Source organism: Microtus oregoni, unplaced genomic scaffold, assembly GCF_018167655.1.
Source record: "Microtus oregoni isolate MIOR12 unplaced genomic scaffold, Mior012 000016F_ref0000370, whole genome shotgun sequence".
Lineage (NCBI taxonomy): Eukaryota > Metazoa > Chordata > Mammalia > Rodentia > Cricetidae > Microtus > Microtus oregoni.
The window spans coordinates 22,888,909-22,908,185 of NW_024543075.1; the positions used below are offsets into that span (position 1 = coordinate 22,888,909).

At 44.8% G+C, this 19,277-nt stretch overlaps 1 protein-coding gene and 1 long non-coding RNA gene across 2 annotated transcripts in view; one reads left to right on the top strand and one right to left on the bottom strand.

Moving 5' to 3' along the window:
- Positions 1-508: 508 nt before the first annotated feature.
- On the bottom strand, positions 509-5,180 carry LOC121457551. The gene is made up of 3 exons (XR_005975771.1): positions 5,130-5,180; positions 3,471-3,684; positions 509-763 (listed from the first exon to the last, which is right to left on the bottom strand). It is a non-coding gene; the product is annotated as an uncharacterized LOC121457551 (long non-coding RNA).
- Positions 5,176-19,277, top strand: part of Cog7 (component of oligomeric golgi complex 7) — a 64,568-nt gene continuing 50,466 nt past the window's right edge. The window contains exons 1-4 of the mRNA XM_041666387.1: positions 5,176-5,498; positions 8,456-8,604; positions 9,226-9,342; positions 14,970-15,138. Of these exons, the coding sequence (XP_041522321.1) occupies positions 5,330-5,498; positions 8,456-8,604; positions 9,226-9,342; positions 14,970-15,138 (604 nt within the window). The 5' untranslated portion in view covers positions 5,176-5,329. The remainder of the gene's footprint in view (positions 5,499-8,455; positions 8,605-9,225; positions 9,343-14,969; positions 15,139-19,277) is intronic.

The window sequence follows — 19,277 nt, forward strand, 5'->3', positions numbered from 1 at the left end:
AGCCTGTATATACACACTGGCAGAGAGGCCATCCTTGGGCTTCTTAGCTAGCCTAATGTAATCCCTGCGAGAGATCTTGCCTGAAAAAGCAGGGTGGATGGCACATAAGGAATGGCACAGGAAGTTGGTCTCTGGCCTCCACAGGCGCACGTACACACCCACACACAGGACAGACGTTCCCTCATCCTTTTCAGAGACACACCAGGAGTACTTGAGCATGTTGTTTTGACTAGATAGCTAGGGGAGAGTGCTGTTACAGTTTTGGCCACCAAGACCATTCTTTCCCTTCAGCTGAACTGTAAATCAGGCATGCCACGCAGAAAGAGCTTCCGGTTGCTTTCTTGCATTGCTATCCCCTCGTTCCTGACAACTCCCCGTCCCCCCCCCCCCCCACCACCTTGTTTGTAGGCCTTTAGAATCACATTCGGTTCTTTTTTTGTTGTTTTCGAGACAGGGTTTCTCTGTGGCTTTGGGGCCTGTCCTGGAACTAGCTCTTGTAGACCAGGCTGGCCTCGAACTCACAGAGATCCCCTTGCTTCTGCCTCCTGAGTGCTGGGATTATAGGTGTGCGCCACCACAGCTAGCTCCTTATAGTCTTAATTGGTAACATTGTTTAAGATCTAATTAAGGGCCACCAGATGTCAGCAAATGAAGGACAGGCACTGGCTACCTGAGTTTGATTCCAGGTATATGAGGAGGAAGGAGAGAAGTGACTTCTTCAACTTGTCTTCTGACTTCCACACCAAGCTGTGGCACATACACACTATAAATAAATAGAATGTTTTCTTTTAAATCTACTTTTTAAAATCTAGTAAACAATTCTATTTATTCATTTTATATATACAGTGTTCTGACTGCTAACCTAGCGTACAAAGTGGAGAACAACAGAGATCCCATCTCAAGGTGTAAAACTTTAAGACAATTCTGAAGCCATTTATGACAATTCTGAGCCCTCTCAGTCTCAGCAGTAATGCTCTCCGCTTCTCCCCTGGGAACCAAGGACCTAACAATTGCCCGCACACGTACTGAAATGTTGGGAACTTTCCATCATCCCCCTGAGTCCTTGTGAATGTTCTCCAAATAGAACTCAGTTATTGAATAGGGGCAAGATAACCCTTAGGTGTTGACTCAGTTACTGATGTTTTGACTTAGGCCCTGGGAAAGGGGCAAAGTGACCCTCAGATGTTTTCCTTTCCCTTGTCTGATCTGGCAACCACTTTCCAGCCAATTATTGGTAATAGCCCTTTTGAATAAGCCAATCATAATAGTTAAAGAACAACCCCCAGAGACCCCTTCCTTCTGTGGTTTTTCCCTTTAAAAATAGCCTGTACCAGTCATTCGGGGTCTTTCTAGCCTCCCAAATGCTGGAAGACCCTGTCATGACAATGCTTTTACATCAGCTGTGGTGGTGAGAGATGGTCTCTGGGGGGCGGTGACTCCTCGGTGATTGGACTCTAGGGTCCAATAAAGGTAGAAGCAAGGACCATTACCTGAGGTATTCCTCTATTTTCTACACAGTTTCCATGGTATTTGCTCACCCTTATTCATACACACAAATGCTTACACACGCAAGATTCTACTGTGAGTCTGACGTGGGGGCACAGGCCTTTAATCCCAGCACCCGGGAGACAGAGGCAGCCTGGTCTATGGAGCGAGTTCCCCTGGGGTCTCTCACTGTTCCACTCCCTATTGCAGAGGGCATCTGTGCCATGAGAGTCCAATGAATGACCCAGGACTACCACCTGTCATCAGCCCAGGAGGCACATCCCTGCCTGAGGGTCTGTAGGCTTCTGAGTGTCTAGACCAAACTGACCACACGGTCCTGAATAACCTCAAGGCTCCATTCGTATGGGCACAGTATGAAGGAAATGTTGGGTCACACTTGAGAATAGTTTAAACTTGGAATGTGGTCCCCCTTTTAATTTCCTCTTCCGCTGCTGCGATAAAATATTCTAACAGGTGGCAAATTAAGGCAGAAAGGTTTATTTTGCTCATGGTTCAGTGTAACAAGCTGAGGCAGGAAGAACTTGAAGCAAGCAGGCAGTCACATTGCATCCACAATCAGGAAACAGCTAGTGTTCAGCTTGGCTTTCTCCATTTTATATAGTCCAGGACTCTCCTGCCCTTGGAATTGCACCTCCCACAATGAAGCTGGGTCTTCCTACTTGAATTAAGATAATCCCTCACAGCTGGGCCTTGGTGGTGCACACCTTTAATCCGGGAGGCAGGGGCAGGTGGATCTCTGTGAGTTTGAGGCCAGCCTGGTCTACAGAGCGAGTTCCAGGACAGTCAGGGCTGTTGCACAGAGAAACCCTGTCTTGGTGGGGAGGGGAATCACTCACAGTCATGTCCAGAGACTGCACTAACCATACCCACCCACACAAGGATCCATCGAAAGGATCACAGCTTTGTGCATGTGGAACACTATTTAAAGAAAACATGCCGGGTCGCGGTGGTGCATGCCTTTAATCCCAGCACTCGGGAGGCAGAGGCAGGAGGATCTCTATGAGTTTGAGACCAACCTGGTCTTCAAGAGCTAGTTCCAGGACAGGCTCCAAAGCTACAGAGAAACCCTGTCTCGAAAAACCAAAACCAAATCAACCAACCGAACAAACCCAAAACATAACAGCAGTTGAGAACACATGCTGCTCTCGAAGAGGATCTAGGTTTGGTTCCCAGCATTCATACTGGACACCTTACAGCTGCCTCTAACTCCAGCTCTAAGGGTCCAATGTCATTTTCTGAACTCTGGGTACATTCATTCACAAGTGACCAAACCCACACAGAGATACACATAATTTAAAAGTTATAAAATGAGTCTTAAAAGAAAAAAATAGATAAAAAATAGCCTGAGCCTCAGTGACATCAGTGGACACATACAATACAGCAAATATGCTCAAGAAATTTAGTCCAGGTAAGCTAAAAAATAGGCTTTGAGGCTAGCCTGGACTACAGAGTTAGTTCCAGGAAAGATAAGGCTACACAGAGAAACCCTGTCTCAAAACCAAAACAAAACAAAAAGGAAATAATAGGCTTTAAGACATTACTAAATAGAGATAAAGGTGTATTTGACGATGATATTAGGTTAATACTGTAGGAAATAAGTTGCAAGTGCAATATACCCAATATCACAGCCCTGAAGAACCTGAAGCAAAAATAAACGCAGCTGGAACAGAAAAATAGGCAGTACAATATATATTTCACTCTGTTTGGTTTTGAGATGGGGTTGGTCTACATAACCCTGACTGTGGAACTTACAGTGTGGACCAGGCTGGACTCAAACTCAGAGATCGACTTGCCTCTCCTGGGTGTGGGGATCAAAGGTGTGTGCCACTACACCTGGCTAACAATAATGAGTTGGAGATTTAAAGCCTTGGAATAATTGGTGGGACAACTCAGAAGATGAGCAAGGACATAAGTTTAGAAGAACACTAACTACCCCATCTTACTAAGATATACAGAACACTTACCCAATGTCTGCAGATATTTCTTTTTTGCTGTTTGGTTTGTTTTTAGTTGGTTTTTAGGAGACAGGGCCTTGCTGTATAGGCCTGAGTGGCCTCAAATTCCAAGCAATCCTGTTTCTGTCTCTCAAGCGCTGGGATTACAGGCATGTACCACGACATCCATTGTGCATTTGTTCTTCTTCCTCCTCTTCATAGTGAATGTTCATTATACATGGTGCTGGGTTTCATAAAGATAGTTTATTTCAACAGTACTTTAAGTATATTCCCTTCTGAACATCCCCCTTTTTGTCCCATCCCCCTTCCATTCTCCTTTCTTCCTCCTCTATCTCCCCTCTACTCTTAGGTCAGATGTGATTTTAGGTATTTATATAAAATATAGATCCAAAAGTGAGAGAAAACACAGATTTTTGTGTTCTTTTGCTTATTATTTTTAGCTGTATCCATTTTTCACAACATCTCATCCTCCTTCTTCGTGCTGTACATGCTTTCAAAAGCACATAGAACCCTCTCCATGACAGACCAGTGTTAACACAGGCCATAACAAATCTCTGCATGTCTAGAGTGATTTAAGTCATACCAAGTATGTTTTCAAAATACATGGAATTAAATTAGAAATCAACACTAGACCATGGTGTGGTGGCTCAAGGTAGGAATCCCAACACTTGGGAGGCTCAGTCAGGACTGCCTTTGAGTTCCAGGCTAGAAGGACTACATAATAAGACTGTGTCTTCAAAAAAAAAATTCTATTGAAAAAACAAAACAAAATTCTACTTTGCTATTCTAGACAAAAGCAAACAGACTCAGAGAAAGAATAAAAGAAACTGATTAGTGAAGAAACTCATGGAAAAAAGAAATGGAAAATTAAAGAGCTGGCTTTTTGAAGATTATTAAAATTAAATCAGAAATAAAGAGGGGGTACCATTATCAATTCTATTGAAATTTAAAAGGATTATGAAGGGCTGGAGACATGACCCAGCAGTTAAGAGTACCGACTGCCCCTCCAGAGGACCTGCGTTTATCCCCAGCACCCACTAACCACCTGTAAAACTCCACTTCCAGGAGATTCTTCATCCTCGTCTGGCCTCTGTTGGCACCAGGTACGCAGGTGGTTCACAGCCATACATGCAGGCAAAACACTCATCCACATAAAATAAAACTAAAAAGGAAGTGCTGCATGCACTTAGTGAGAATGGAAAAGTAGCAACATTACTCGTAGCTACACACTGAGTTTATCTCAGCTACTCTACTCAGGAGTCTAAAGACAGACACTTTCGGATATTTCAGGAACGAACAGGGAGCAAATATGGCTAGATCGCCGGGCTGCCAATTTCTTTTTTAAAATTTCATTTTATTTATTTAGAGGCCTGTGTGCATGTGTTGAGGGCACGCTCACGAGGTCGGAGGACAACTGCGGGTATCAGTTCTCGCCTTCCGTTTGTGGCTGCTGGGGGTCGAACTCAGAAACTCAGGCATGGTGGCAAGTATCTTTACACAGCCAGCCCACTTCCGAGCTGCCAACCGCCTCAGTCCTTCGTCACCAGCTAGGACAGTAATAGTTCTTAGGAGAAGTCGGGGTTTATACGCGCAGACGCACGGGACGGTTTTCTAGGAAGTACTTGGTTTACTGCTTGGAAAATATTAACAGAAAAAGAACTGTCCTACCTGCTAGGATAGTGCCGGGCCCGCAGCCGCCAGCGCAACAGTCGCTACGGTAACGGGCACTGACTTCCGGAAGGAGTACGGCTCGCGACGAGGGACATCGGCCTCCTCGAGTGCGCGCTGACGGGGCGGCAAGTTGCGGTGCGGCGGGTTCCGGCGGCCGCCCCGTAGGCTGTGTCGCTCGGCGCCAAGTCGGAGGGGCCATGGACTTCTCCAAGTTCCTGGCTGACGACTTCGACGTGAAGGACTGGATCAATGCGGCCTTCAGAGCCGGCCCCAAAGACGGGGCGGCGGGCAAGGCGGACGGCCACGCAGCCAACCTGGTGATGAAGCTACAGCTGTTCATCCAGGAGGTGAACCACGCCGTGGAGGGTGAGCCGCGTAGACACCCACCTCCCCGATCCTGAGCGCCCGACTGCAGGACCCGGCCCAGGGCCAAGCCTCTCCCTTGGTGGGAAAGCGAGTCGTGAAGTAGTTTGAGTTATGGACTTCAGGTTTCACCTTTGGCGAAGCCATAACATTTCCTTTGAAGTCTAAAAAAAAGGTTGGGCTTGGTGGTAGCCGCCTGTAATTTTAGCACTGCGGAGGTGGTGGTGGTGGAGAATCAGGAATTCAAAGCTAGCTTCGGTTGCAAAGTGAGTTTGAGGCCATCCGGGGCTATACGAGAACGGACACACACACACACACACACACACACACACACACTTTGTTTTCTTATGAGACAGTCTGTGTTGTCTAGGCTAACCTTAAATTCCAGTGATTCTCCTTCTGCCTCAGCGTCCCTAATTCTGGGATTACAAATATGTGTCCCCCACCCATCTTAAAGAAAAAAAAAGCTGGGTGGTGTTGGCGCACGCCTTTAATAACAACACTCGGAAGGCAGAGGCAAGTGGATCTCTATGAGATTGAGACCAGTTTGATCTACAAGAGCTAGTTTCCAGGACAGGCTCCAAAGCTACAGAGAAACCCTGTCTCGGAAAACTGAAAAACAAAAAACAAACAAACAAAAAATCCTCTTTTAGTGTTGGAGCGATGGTTCAGTGGTTAAGAACACATACTACACTTGTAGAGGCCCCGAGTTTAATTCCCAGCACCCACATCAGGTGGCTCACTACTACCTGTAACTCCAGTTCCAGGAGCTCCAAAGACCTCCTTGGGCCTGCATGAACCGACACACAGACACACCTGTAGTTATGTACAGAGCAAACGTAATTAAAAAAAATAAATCTTAAAAGAAGTCCTTTGGGGAGTCTCCAGTGGCCTCTACTGGCCTTGAACTTGCTGTCCAGTGAAGGGTGGGTGACCTTTGACTCCCAAGCCCTGGGATTATAGATACATTCTGTCAAGTCTGGTATAAGGAAGCACTTAAGAGCATTAAATAGTTAACTGATCCTAGTAGTTAGCAGTATATGGGACCGGCACAAATCCACTGTAATATGAGGAGGATGGATCATCCTGAATGAAAACCTTTACCGTGTGTGTGTGTGTGTGTACACGCTGTGGATTAAACCCAGGTCCTTGCATACTCTTATTTTGTGACAGTCTTCCTAAGGTGCCCAGACTGGCTTTGAACTTCCTTGAATTTGCAGTCTTGTCTCAGCATCTGGAGTGCCTGGGATTACAGGCCTGTGATGCTATGCCCTGCAGATTTATTGCATCTATTTATTGGTGTGTGATAGAGTGAGTGAATATGTGTGGATAGGCATGAGAGAGAGAGAGAGAGAGAAATAGGGGCATGACTTAGTGCCCCTCTTTGCTGTTTCACTGTGCCCACCACACAGTGCTGCATAGCCTGAGTTATGGTGCTGCAGCTCAGCTTCCAGGGTCTATTTCCCTTGGTCTAGGGGTGGGAGCAGTGGCTCCTGGGACCCACATGCTTGCTTGTGTTCAGAAGTGTTAGAAACACAGATCTTGGACCCTGCCTCACACCAACCAGATGAGAGAATAGATGCTGCGGAAGGTACTCAGCCCTAAGGACACGGGGATGACTGGAGACAGTGGCGTTCTGCCTCTAGGCTGTTGCAGCCAAGGCCATTTCGTATGCATCCATCCTCATGGGTCCCAGAAAGTAAAAACACCGGGTTTTGCTTATGATTCTGTTTTCATGTTCATCAGTATGGTGGCCCCAGCTCACGGAGCTGGAATTCACCTTATGAGTTTCCAAAAGATTACATGTGTATTAAGGGAAAACACAAGACAGGCTGGCTTTCATTGGTAGCTCAGGCATGTCCCTGTCCCCGGCCATTCATTCCACTTTGAAGGCTCTTCCCAGATTCTGAGCACACCAGACACCTAGAAGCTCTAGTGGTTAGAGTTCCTAGTCTCTCATCTCAGATGCTGTCAGGTAGTTAAAGTGTCTGTTTGCAGCATCACTGACGGTCCCTAGTCGATAGAGACTCATAGCAGCTACTCATTTTGGACGAACACCTCTTAAAGGTGCCCTCAACCTGGTTCGTTGGAAAATAAGAACGAAACCGTATTTGAAGGTCACTTGATAAATGCCCCCACCCCCCACCCCGCGCAGCAAGCAACCTGACCTAAGACCAGCAGATGACAAGGCAGAATGAAGGACAAGGTGTGGTAGTGTGAGCCTGCAATCCCAACCCCCAGGAAGCTTTCTATTGTTTTTTGTAATTTGGAAAGCTGAGTATATTCCTGAAAGGGTTGGAATTAGAAGAAAAATATCCCAGAAAAAGTCCAACAAAATAAAAATACGAGAACAAGCAGATGGGCACTAAACTCACATAATACTTGACAAGTGCCTTGCCAGTGAGCTCCAGCCCCAGCTCTTGGGTTGTGTTTGAGATTTATTTTCTTTTATGTGCATGTGTGCGCATGTGCAGGTGCCCTGAGATCCCGTGAGCTAGAGTTAGAGACCCCATCCATATTCCATCCTCTGGTAGAGCAGTAGTTGTTGTTAGTCATGGAGTCATCATCCCCCACTTCTTTGTTTGTTTGAGACAATGTCTCACTATTGTAATCCAGGCAGACCTGGAACTCCCTATGTAGCCTAAGCTGGCATCACTTTTCACAGTATTCTACAGGCCCACACTACCACACCCGTGTCCTTCATTCTTTCTGTTGGTCTTGGATCAGGTTGATAGTGATTGTTTCTGAAGCACAGTTTCATTCTGCTGAGGACACGGTCCTGGCTGAGGGGACCTCTCTGATTTCTGTTTTGCCACACATTCCCTGCAGATTCTCAAAGCTGATTGGTAATGTTACAGGGAAAGTTTCCTTTATGTCACCACACATGTGATGATTTCCCACCCTACCAGCTCCAGTTTCTACCTCTGGTGCACAGTGCCATTCTTGAATTTTTGCTGCAGAAACAAGTCTCCAGGCCCTTCAGAACATGCCCAAAGTGCTCCGTGATGTGGAAGCCCTGAAGCAGGAGGCATCTTTTCTGAAAGAACAAATGATTCTTGTGAAAGAGGACATTAGAAAATTTGAGCAGGACACTTCACAGTCGATGCAGGTACTTTGGCTTCTGTCTTTGATGTGGGTTCTACTGTTCAGCAGGTGCTCTTGCTCACAGGAGATTTAGAACTCAGAACGCTATCTGGTTCTCAGGCTGCCTTTCCACCTAACTTGTCTTCTCAGCCAAATTATCTAGGTGAGGGGCTGGAGAGATGGCTCAGCGGTTAAGAGCACTGACTGCTCTTCCAGAGGACCTGGGTTCGATTCCCAGCACCCACATGGCAGCTCACAACTGTCTGAAAATGCAGTTCCATGAGATCTGACACCTTCACACCAACGAACATAATAAAGTTAAATAAATAAAAAGTTTAAAAAAAAAAACAAATTATCTAGGTGAGGCTGGAGAGATGGTTCAGAGGTTATGAGCACTGGCTGCTCTTTCAGAGGTCCTGAGTTCAATTCCCAGCAACCATATGATGGCTCACAACCGTCTATAATGGGATCTGGTACCCTCTTCTGGCATGCAGGCATGCATGCAGACACAGGAGGGTGGTAATAATAATAAAAATAATAATAATAAATTAGGGGAAGGGTAAGAACACTCATAAAACAGTTTTAGGTCACCAGAGTTGGAGGAAAGGGGACTGTCACTGAATTGTGTACACCGTTTCTCTTTCAGGTACTGGTGGAAATTGACCAGGTGAAGTCCAGGATGCAGCTTGCTGCGGAATCTCTGCAGGAAGCTGATAAGTGGAGTACACTAAGTGCTGATATTGAGGAGACCTTCAAAACTCAGGTATGCTCATTTATGGGCACACTGTTCCAGGCATTTAGGGGAGAACTTGGGGTTTGGAGAAAGCTATCTTACTTGCCTTAAGGACATCAGTAGCAGCAGACAGAATATTCGGCCATCTTGGGGGAGGCCAGAAGAAGCTTCCCTAGCACTTCCACCTCTTAATTTTGCCTCCTCTGCTTGACTGAAGCCCAGGGAACATACATAGGCAGAGATGAGATGAGAGCAACTCTGGCAAGTGACTTCACTCCTCAGAGGCTGCAGACTTGACAAACAGGAGAACTTTGAAACCTGTTTGCACAGGCAGTAAAATGGTGTGGTGTGAAGAATCCTTATAAAGCAAAGCCTAGTATAACCCAACTCTCCAGGCCCCTAATTTCTCGCCTGTAGACACTTGCCAGCTTTAGGCTGCTCCTCCAGATGCGCCCCCCTCCCAGCACCGTGCTGTGGGGTGCTGTGGGCGCTGCTGTGTACTTTGTTTTTCATTCGACAGTCTCCCCTACCCCAGAAAAGTCTCAAGTAACCCAAACTGAAACTCCCTAGCACTGAAGTCTTCAAAGTGTTGGGATTTTGTTTTTTTTTTTTTTTTTAAAAAAGAAAGTCTTTATTTATTTCATATGGTTTTTTTTTTTTTCTTTCTGCATGTATATCTGTGCACTGTGTGCTTGTCTAGTGCCCTCACAGGCCAAAAGAGAGCATTGGTCCTCTGGAAGAGCAGCCAGTACTCTTAATAATCTCTCTAGCTCTGGGATTTTCTTTAATTTTTTTTAAAAAAAATTATTTTTTAATTTTTGGTTTTTTGAGACAGGTTTTTCTTTGTGTAGATCAGGCTGTTCTCAAACTCACTGAGTGCAGAAATTAAAAGCAAGTGCCACTACCACCGGGCAGGATTTTCTTAATATAGACAGTTTTGTTTAATTAAAAAAATTATTTTAGACAGGTGATATTGGCTCATGCCTTTAATCCCAGTGCTTGGGAGGCAGAGGCAGGCAGCTCTGTGTGAGTTCAAGTCCAGCCTGGTCTACAGAGCAAGTTCCAGGACAGTCAGGGCTGCACAGAGAAACCCTTTGGAGAGGTCAGCTGTATTTTTAACTTTTCCTGACTTCTCCAGTTCTTATCTGTGTGCACAAGGCATTTTTGCCCTCTATGGACACTGATCTGTGGGTATCAATATTTAGAGTGTAGTTAGGGTTATGCTGGTTCAGTAAAGTGATGATTGTAGGTTCTCTTCCAAGATCCATGACTTTCTAACCCTGGGTCTAGGCATCCAGTACCAGGCATGGCATCCCTCCTGTTGAGTGGGTCTTGAGGTGCTGGTTACCACCAATGTATTCTTTTTTTTTTAATATTTATTTACTTATTATGTATACAATATTCTGTCTGTATGCCTGAAGGCCAGTTGAGGGTGCCAGACGTCTTTACAGATGGTTGTGAGCCACCATGTGGTTGCTGGGAATTGAACTCAGGACCTTTGGAAGAGCAGGCAATGCTCTTAACCACTGAACCATCTCTCCAGCCCCCACCAATGTATTCTTGCTGCTTCTGTCCCCCCTTAGGGTTATCATGCCAAGCTGGTTGTTGTGGTTCATAGGTGTCATAGCTAGGTGTTATTTGCTTCCTCTCCCAGAAACTTGCATGGTGCTTTCTGGTACCATGGAGGCTAGTTCTCAGGGAGGAGGCATTCGGGTCCGTTCCAGTTCAGTCAGGGGCCTCTCTCTGGGCCCTGTGTCTGAAGTGTATGGTGTCTTCAGAAATAGGGAATTACCTTCCTTCACTTGGAGGAAGCCAAGAGCAACAGCAGTAGACTGTAACGTTCTGGGAGTCTCTTGGACAATAACCCTGACCAATAACTAAAAAGACGGCTTTTCATGCTTGGTGTTGGGGGTTTTGTTAGATGATCTGTGGTCTGAGAGGGAGCATTGTTAGCCCAGATGGGAAAATTTCGTTTAATGTTTCTCTCTTTGCACATACACACATATATACCACCTACTTATGTATATTATAGGTACTTTTAGGTAGATCGTTGGACTTTTCAGACATCCTTACTGTTACTTTACCTTTCTCTTTCCTTCTGTATTTATTTTCCTTCCCCTCCTTAACTAAAGCCGGCCTTCCCCATTTCCCTCTTCACACACGTGTGCCCTGCTGTTTTCCTCTCTACTGCTCCATCCCCTCCCACTCCCAGTGGTCACTCTTTACTTTCCTGGTTTCTGCACTCACTCCAGGATTGTATTCACATATGAAGATATGGTGCTAGGAACTTTCAAAGAGAGAACATGCGGTATTTGTCTTTCTGGGTCTGGGTGCCTCACTCATGACAAACTTTTCTAGGTCCATCCATTTGCCTGCAAAGTTCATGACTTCATTTTCTTTACAGCTGAGTAGTATTCCGTAGTGTATATGCACCGCATCTTCATTGTGCACTAATAGACTGAAGGACATTCAGGCTGTTTCCCTTTCCTTGCTGCTGTGACTACAGCCACAGTGAACTTGACTGAGCACGTATCTATGGAGTAGGGTATCTAGTCTTTGGACATTATGTCGGGTAGCTAAGTTGTGCGGCTGATTTGGTTTTAGCTTTCTGAGAATTCTCCACCCTGATTTCCATAGTGGCTACAGCAGTTTGCAGTTCAATGAGGGTCCCTCTCCCTCACATCCTCTCTAGCATTTGTTGTCATTCTGATTGGAGTGAGATGAAATCTCAAAGTTCATTTGGTTTGCATTTCCAATTTTTGAGAGAGATATTTCTTAGCCATTCCTCTTTCTTTTGAGAACTTTCTGTCTCTGTTCAGGTCCCAGGGTTTTGTTTTTTGTTTTTCCTTTCAGACAAGATCTCATGTAGCCTAGACTAGCCTTAATCCTTCTGCATCTACTTCCCAAGTGCTGGCATTATGTTTATGCACCACCACACACCAGAATTCCTTAGATTCTTTTTTTTAAAATATTTATTTATTTATTATGTATACAATATTCTGTCTGTATGCCTAAAGGCCAGAAGAGGGCGCCAGACCTCTTTACAGATGGTTGTGAGCCACCATGTGGTTGCTGGGAATTGAACTCAGGACCTTTGGAAGAGCAGGCAATGCTCTTAACCACTGAGCCATCTCTCCAGCCCCTCCTTAGATTCTTTTACTTTTAGTTTAGTTTAATTTTGTCTTAGTTAGGGTTTCTATTGCTGTGAAAAGACACCATGACCATGGAAATTCTTATAAAGGAAAATAAATAATTGCTTACAGTTTCAGAGGTTCAGTCCATTATCATGACAAAGAACATGGCAGCAGGCAGGCAGATGTGGTGCTGGAGAAATAGCTGAGAGTCCTGCATTTTGAATACAACAGAAAATCAGCTGAGACACTGGGCTACAGTATCCTGAGCATAGGAAACCTCAAGCCTGTCCCCGCAATGGCACACATCCTCCTACAAGGCCATACCCACTCCAACAAAGCCATACATTCTAATGGTGCCACTCCCTATGAGATTATGGGGGACCAATTACATTCAAACTACCACACAGGGTCTCACTGTGTAACCCTAGTTGGTCTGTAATTCATTATATAGACCGGGCTGGTCTCTAACTCACAGAGATCCTCCTGCCTCTGTCTCCTGAATTCTGATGTTAAAGGTGTATGCTATCATGCCCAGCCTCAGATTATTTCTTTAACACAAATTTGTAGAAAAGAAATACCAAGTTAGAAGATGTGATTTCTTCTTTTTGTTAGTGCTGGCGATGAAACCAAGTTCTTCTAGGCCATGCTAGGCAAGTACTTTCACACAGTCACATCCCTAGTCCTGGAAATACTTTCTTATTTACTTTTGTGTGGTGTGTGTGCGCACGCACATGTATGATATGTGTGTAAGGGCTGGTGTGTCCGTTACACAGCACCCATACATGGAGGTCAGAGGGCTATCTGTTCTTTCTTTCCACCATGGGTTTCAGGGATCAAACTCAGGGTGGCAGGCTGCACAGCAAGTGCTCCTGCCAACCATTTCCCCAATCTTGTATTTTTAAGACTCTTAACCCATTGTTAAATTGCCTTCCAGTAAGACGGTATACATTTTAAAATACTTTAATTTTATTTCTATATCTCTGTGTGTCTCTGAGTGGACATACGGTGGGTGTGGAGGTCAGAAGAGTGGCTTGGAAACCTGGAGCTGAGTTACAGGCTGTTGTGAGCCTCCTGGAATGGGTGCCGCCTGGGATCTGAGCTCAGCTCCTCTAGTGAGCAACAAGCCCTCCTAACCACTGAGTCATCTCCTTAGCCCTAGACACTATGTGTTTCTGATACCAGATTTTTTTTGCATCCTTACCAAAAATAACCATTATAATTTTTCAAAAGCTTTCTCAATTAGAAGAAAATGATACTTCCTGGGCTGGAGAGATGGCTCAGAGGTTAAGAGCACTGGCTGCTCTTCCAGAGGTCCTGAGTTCAATTTCCAGCAACCACATGGTGGCTCACAGCCATCTATAATGAGATCTGGTGCCCTCTTCTGGCATGCAAGCATACATGAAAGGAATATTGTATATATAATAAATAAATAAATAAATCTTTTTTTTAAAAAAATGATACTTCCTTTAATTTGTATTCATTTTGGTACTAATAACATTAAACATAATTTTTATGTGCCTTTTTATTTTTATAAATTATTTCCTTAACTGAATTTTTCAAGATTTATTTATTTATTTTATGTATGAGTACTCTATCTGCATGTATGACTCTGTGCCAGAAGAGGGCATCAGATTCCACTGTAGATGGTTGTGAGCTACCATGTAGTTGTTGGGAATAGAACTCTGGACCTCTGGAAGAGCAGCCAGTGCCCTTTTTAATTTCCTTTTTTATTTATTTTACATACTGACCACAGTTTTCCTTCCCTCTTCTCCTCCCATTCCCAGGCCCCACATTCCTTCTACCCTCCCCTCCATCCACTCCTTCTCTGTCTCCATTTGGGAAGGGCAGCCAGTGCTCTTAACTGCTGAGCCCTCTCTCCAGCCCCTGAAAAAAATTTTTTTTTATTAACTTTTATGTGTATGTGTGTATGCACAAGCACTTGTGCCATGGTATACATGTGGTGGTCAGGTGACAATTTGTGAGAGTCAGTCCTTTCCTTCCATCATGTGGACCCTGGGAGAGCGATGGGAACTCAGGAAGAGGTGGCAAGCACCTTTACCGCTGAACCATCTTTCCAGCCCCAAAGAGTTGCCTTCTAATGTGTTTTATCTAATTTCAGTTGCAGTAGTGTGGTGTGGGATGTCCTTCTGTATATGTGTTGCTTTTATTGGTTAATGAATAAAACTTTTAGGCCAGTGGCTTAGCAGACTAAGGCAAGGTGAGAATTCCAAGCAGATAGAGGAGGAAAAAAGGCAGAGTCAGGAAAAAGCTGTGTAGCCGCCAGTTGGAATCTTGCCGGTAAACCATGAGCCTGTGGTAAAATATAAAATAATAGAAATGGGTTAATTTAAGATATAAAAGTTAGCTAGCAATATGCTTAAGTGATTGTCCAAGCAGTGTTTTAAATAATATTGCTTCTGTATGATTATTTCTGGTCCGGGAAGCCGGGAATGAACGAATAGCCTCCATCAGCAGTAGTGGGAATCTTTCAAGATGAGCATCTTCTGTTTGGTCTTTTTATAGGACGTAGCTGTAATTTCTGCAAAGCTGACTGGGATGCAGAACAGCTTGGTGATGCTTGTGGATACTCCAGACTACTCGGAAAAGTGTGTGCACCTGGAGGCTCTGAAGAACAGGCTGGAGGCCCTGGCCAGCCCCCAGATCGTGGCAGCGTTCACCTCACAGTCTGTAGGTGAGTGTGACAAGTTTCAACGGTGGGTACCTTTGTACATAAACATAAAACTTGGTTGTCAGTCGGTGCTGGCTCATGACTTTCATCCCAGCAGAGACAGGTAGGTAGGTCTCTGTGAGTTCAGAGCCAGCCTCGTCTATAAACCAAGACCAGGACAGCCAGGACTACAGAGAAAAACCCTGTCTCAAAAAACAAAAAAACCAAAAACAAAAAAAAGAAAAAAAAGTCTTTAAATAACTTTGTGTTGATTGAATTATGTAGACTGTAGAAAAATATAACTTCATAGTCAAAACAGGTACTGTGGAGATAACCTCTAGATCTCAGCGTGGTCATTTTCCTGCACCACCTCCCCACGCTGTGGGTGGAACCTAGGCCTTGCAAGTACTCTGCCTCTCAGCTCCTTGCCAGCCTTACATTTGCTTCATCACAGGTCTGTTGTTGCTCCATCTCACGGCTTCTTTTGTTTTATTGTTGTTGTTATTTGGCAGCTCTGCCACTGATTGTCTTTTGGGTGGGGAGTCCTGGTGTTTTGGTGAGAACCAGGGCTTTGTCTTGCTAAGCATCCACTTTAACTCTAAACTGTACTTGGAGCCCATATCTGACTCTTTTCAGAGTAAATTGCAGACATCAGCAGACTTCACTCCTGCATCCTTCATCCACAACAATATCAGCCATTCAAAAAGTGGCAGTAATACCGGGCAGTGGTGGTGGACATCTTTAATCCCAGCTCTTGGGAGGCAGAGGCAGGCAGATCTCTGTGTTTTCAAGGCCAGCCTGGTTTACAGAGTGAGTTCCAGGACAGCCATGGCAGTTACACAAAGAAGCCCTGTCTTGAGAAACAAAACAAAACAAAAAAAGTGGCAATAGTGAAGCTGTTACCTTTCTTTCTTTCTTTCTTTCTTTCTTTCTCTTTTTCTTTCTTTCTTTTTTCCTTGAGGCATGGCTAGACTGGAACTTGTTACGTAGACCAGGCTGACCTCCAACTAATAGTGATCTAACTGCCTCTGCTTCCCGAGTGCTGAGACTAAAGGTGTGTGCACCACACAGGGAGCTGATGCTGATTTCTGAACTTCACAGCTGTTCTGGTCTGTGTTTGCTGCTACTGCTCATGTGTCATGTAAGCCCTTCTCTTCTGAGGTTCCTGTCCTCCTGAACTTAATCTATAGAAGTTCTCAGGAGATATTTTGTCGGCTAACTTGAGAGCCTGGCATCAGCCTGCATTTTTTATCTTTGAACCATACATGGTTGTTTGTGGTGAAACACAGAGATCTGCCTGCCTCTGCCTCCCAAGAGCTGGGATTAAAGATGTCCACCACCACTGCCCGGTATTACTGCCACTTTTTGAATGGCTGATATTGTTGTGGATGAAGGATGCAGGAGTGAAGTCTGCTGATGTCTGCAATTTACTCTGAAAAGAGTCAGATATGGGCTCCAAGTACAGTTTAGAGTTAAAGTGGATGCTGTCTCCTTTTCTGAAAACACTTTCTCCTCTTGGCTTCAGAGATTGCATCATTAGTTGCTTAATGATGATGCTTTTCCTTTTTTTTCTTTCTTTTTCTTTTTTTTGTTTTTTGAGACAGAGTTTTTCTGTAGTTTTGGAGCCTGCCTGAAACTCACTCTGTAGACCAGGCTGGCCTCGAACTCACAGACATCCACCTGTCTCTGCCTTTTGAGTGCTGGGATTAAAGGTGTGCGCATTAAAAGTGCGGCAATGGTACTTTTCTAATGTCAAATTTAGGGTGGTTTAAGAGCTCCAATTCTTCAGTTTGTTTTAGGTCATGTGGGCATACTGACATCAGCTTTCAGCATTTTTTTCTTTGAAAATTAATAAACTACACAATTATAAATATGAACATACAGATGTGTGCACATATGAACCATTGTCACATGAATAAGTGTCATAAGTTTTCAGTCTAATTCAATATGACTATATAATTTTATTTTATTAAACAGGGGCATTATTGAGAGCAAAAGAAAATTTTTCCAGCTCTTAAAAGGAATTTATGTGTACTTAAAGTGTATAACATGCTAATTGGATACATACTATAATTATAGTAATCAGTAATCAAGGGAGCACATCCATCACACACGTTGTCCCTTTCTTTCTTTTCTTTTTTTTTTTTTTTTTTTTGAGATGGGGTCTTTCTATGTAGCCATGACTGACTATCCTGGAACTTGCTCTGTTGACCAGGCTGGCCTTGAATTCACAGAGATCCACCTGTGTCTGCCTCCTGAGTGCTGGAATTAAAGGCGTGTGCCACCACCACCTGGCCAGTGTCCCTTTCTTTTTGTAGTAAGAATAATAATGATCTACTCTGGGCAAATTTCAAGTCTGTAATAATTTATTATTAGCTGTAATCACTACACTACTACTCATAACTGAGAGTTGGCGCCCTTTGACTGATGTTTCTTATTTCCCATCTTTACTCCTGGTGGCTCCCATTTTCCTTTGTTTCTCTTAGCTCAGCTTTTGAGGTTCCATGTATAAATGTGGTCATACTTGATGTCTCTCTCTCACCCTGGCATGGTGCTTTCCAGGTTCTTCTGTGTAGTTGCAAATGGCAGGCTTTCTTGTGTTCACTCCCAAGAGAGAGGTTGTGTAGAGGAATGTGTTGCGGCTGTGGAATTGCAGAGACATCCTAAGCCCGGCTATACTTAAAGCCACGATAGGACAGCTCTGGAGGCTGGAGCTGCAATAGAACAGCTCAGCCCTGGAGGTGTCCTGACTATCAGGAAGCCAGGCTACCTGAAGCTGGGGTGCAGTGGGGGATGGTCTCCCCCCAGGATATAGCAATCCTCCTTCTCTTGGAGGACTGCTGAACTCTGCTCTATTCCCTTAAGGGAACGTCCCAACAGAGCTATCTTCTTCTTCTTGGACCCACGATGTTACTTCTTTGCTAACACTCTGCTAAAGGGGAAAGCCCCTGCAGAAATGTGGCAATCTCCTCTGGCTCTGGTGAAAAGTTACTTTTTCTGCTCCGTCTTGCTCAGTCCCCCTTAGGGAGCATCCCAGCAAGGATTTTCAGCTCAGTCCCCTAAGGGATGTCCCAGCCAGGTTCTTCTATTCTGTGTAGGTGAATGAAAATCGTCACCCAAGACTCTTGAGAAAGAGATTTATTTGGGAAGGAGGAGTTCAGGAGAGTGGCTGCCTCTGCCAGGGAGGGATAAATGGGAGCCTCTAACAGAACAGGCAGAGAGGTTTATATAGGGCTTTTTAGGGGCGGAGTTTTCCCAGGGAGAAGAGGGATTGGTTAGTTTATCCCTGCTCAGGGATTGGCTAGTTTAGTTGGTCAGGGGAAGAAATGGCTCTGATTTCATGGCCAGACTGTGTTTCTTTCACTGGCCTTTTGACTCTCATCTTAGGACCAGGGCATATTTCTTTCACTGGTTCTGATTCTAGGGACAAAGTGTGTTTCTTTGGCACTGGTTTCAGAGTCAGGGCATGTTTCTTTGTTCCTGGGTTCAGGGATAAAGAGATGTTTCTTTCCCTGGCTCAGGTCTCAGATCCAGGGTGTTTCTTTCACTGGCTCTGGGCTCAGAGTCAGGGTGCTCAGTGATTGGTTGGTTTTCTGCTCCAGTTTTCCCTTTCACCCTGCAGGTTGCCCTCCCCATGCCTCTGAATTCATGGGGATTGAACCCAGGGCCTTGTGCGTGCCGGCAGGCACTCTACCACTGGACTACTTCTCTGTGTCTGGGACAGTGCTTTGAGTAATTAAGCTGGAACAAGAGGTGTAAACCTGGACTGCAGAGCATCTCTGTGGCAGCTGAGTGCTCAGTGTGTGCAAACCAGCTCAGCCTTTCCCGCCTCAGTGACAGTGCTGTCTTCCTGCTCATTTCCACAGTCAAGAGCCCCAGAAAGCTGGGTCTCCCTTAGTCTAGTGTTGAAGTCACATCAAATTTGGGGTTCCACACTTGGGTGTAAGTCATGGTATATACCTAGTGTATACAATGCCTTGGGCTTTGTGCCTAGCACTACCAAAAAACAAACCAAAACAAATTGCTTAATTTTTTTAGTTTTAGTAGGATTTGTATGTGTCTGGTCTCTCTCTCTCTCTCTTTCTCTCCGTGTGTGTGTGTATGTGTGTGTGTATGTGTGTAATCTGTGGGGTTTTTACATAGAGGAACATGTCTGTACAAGG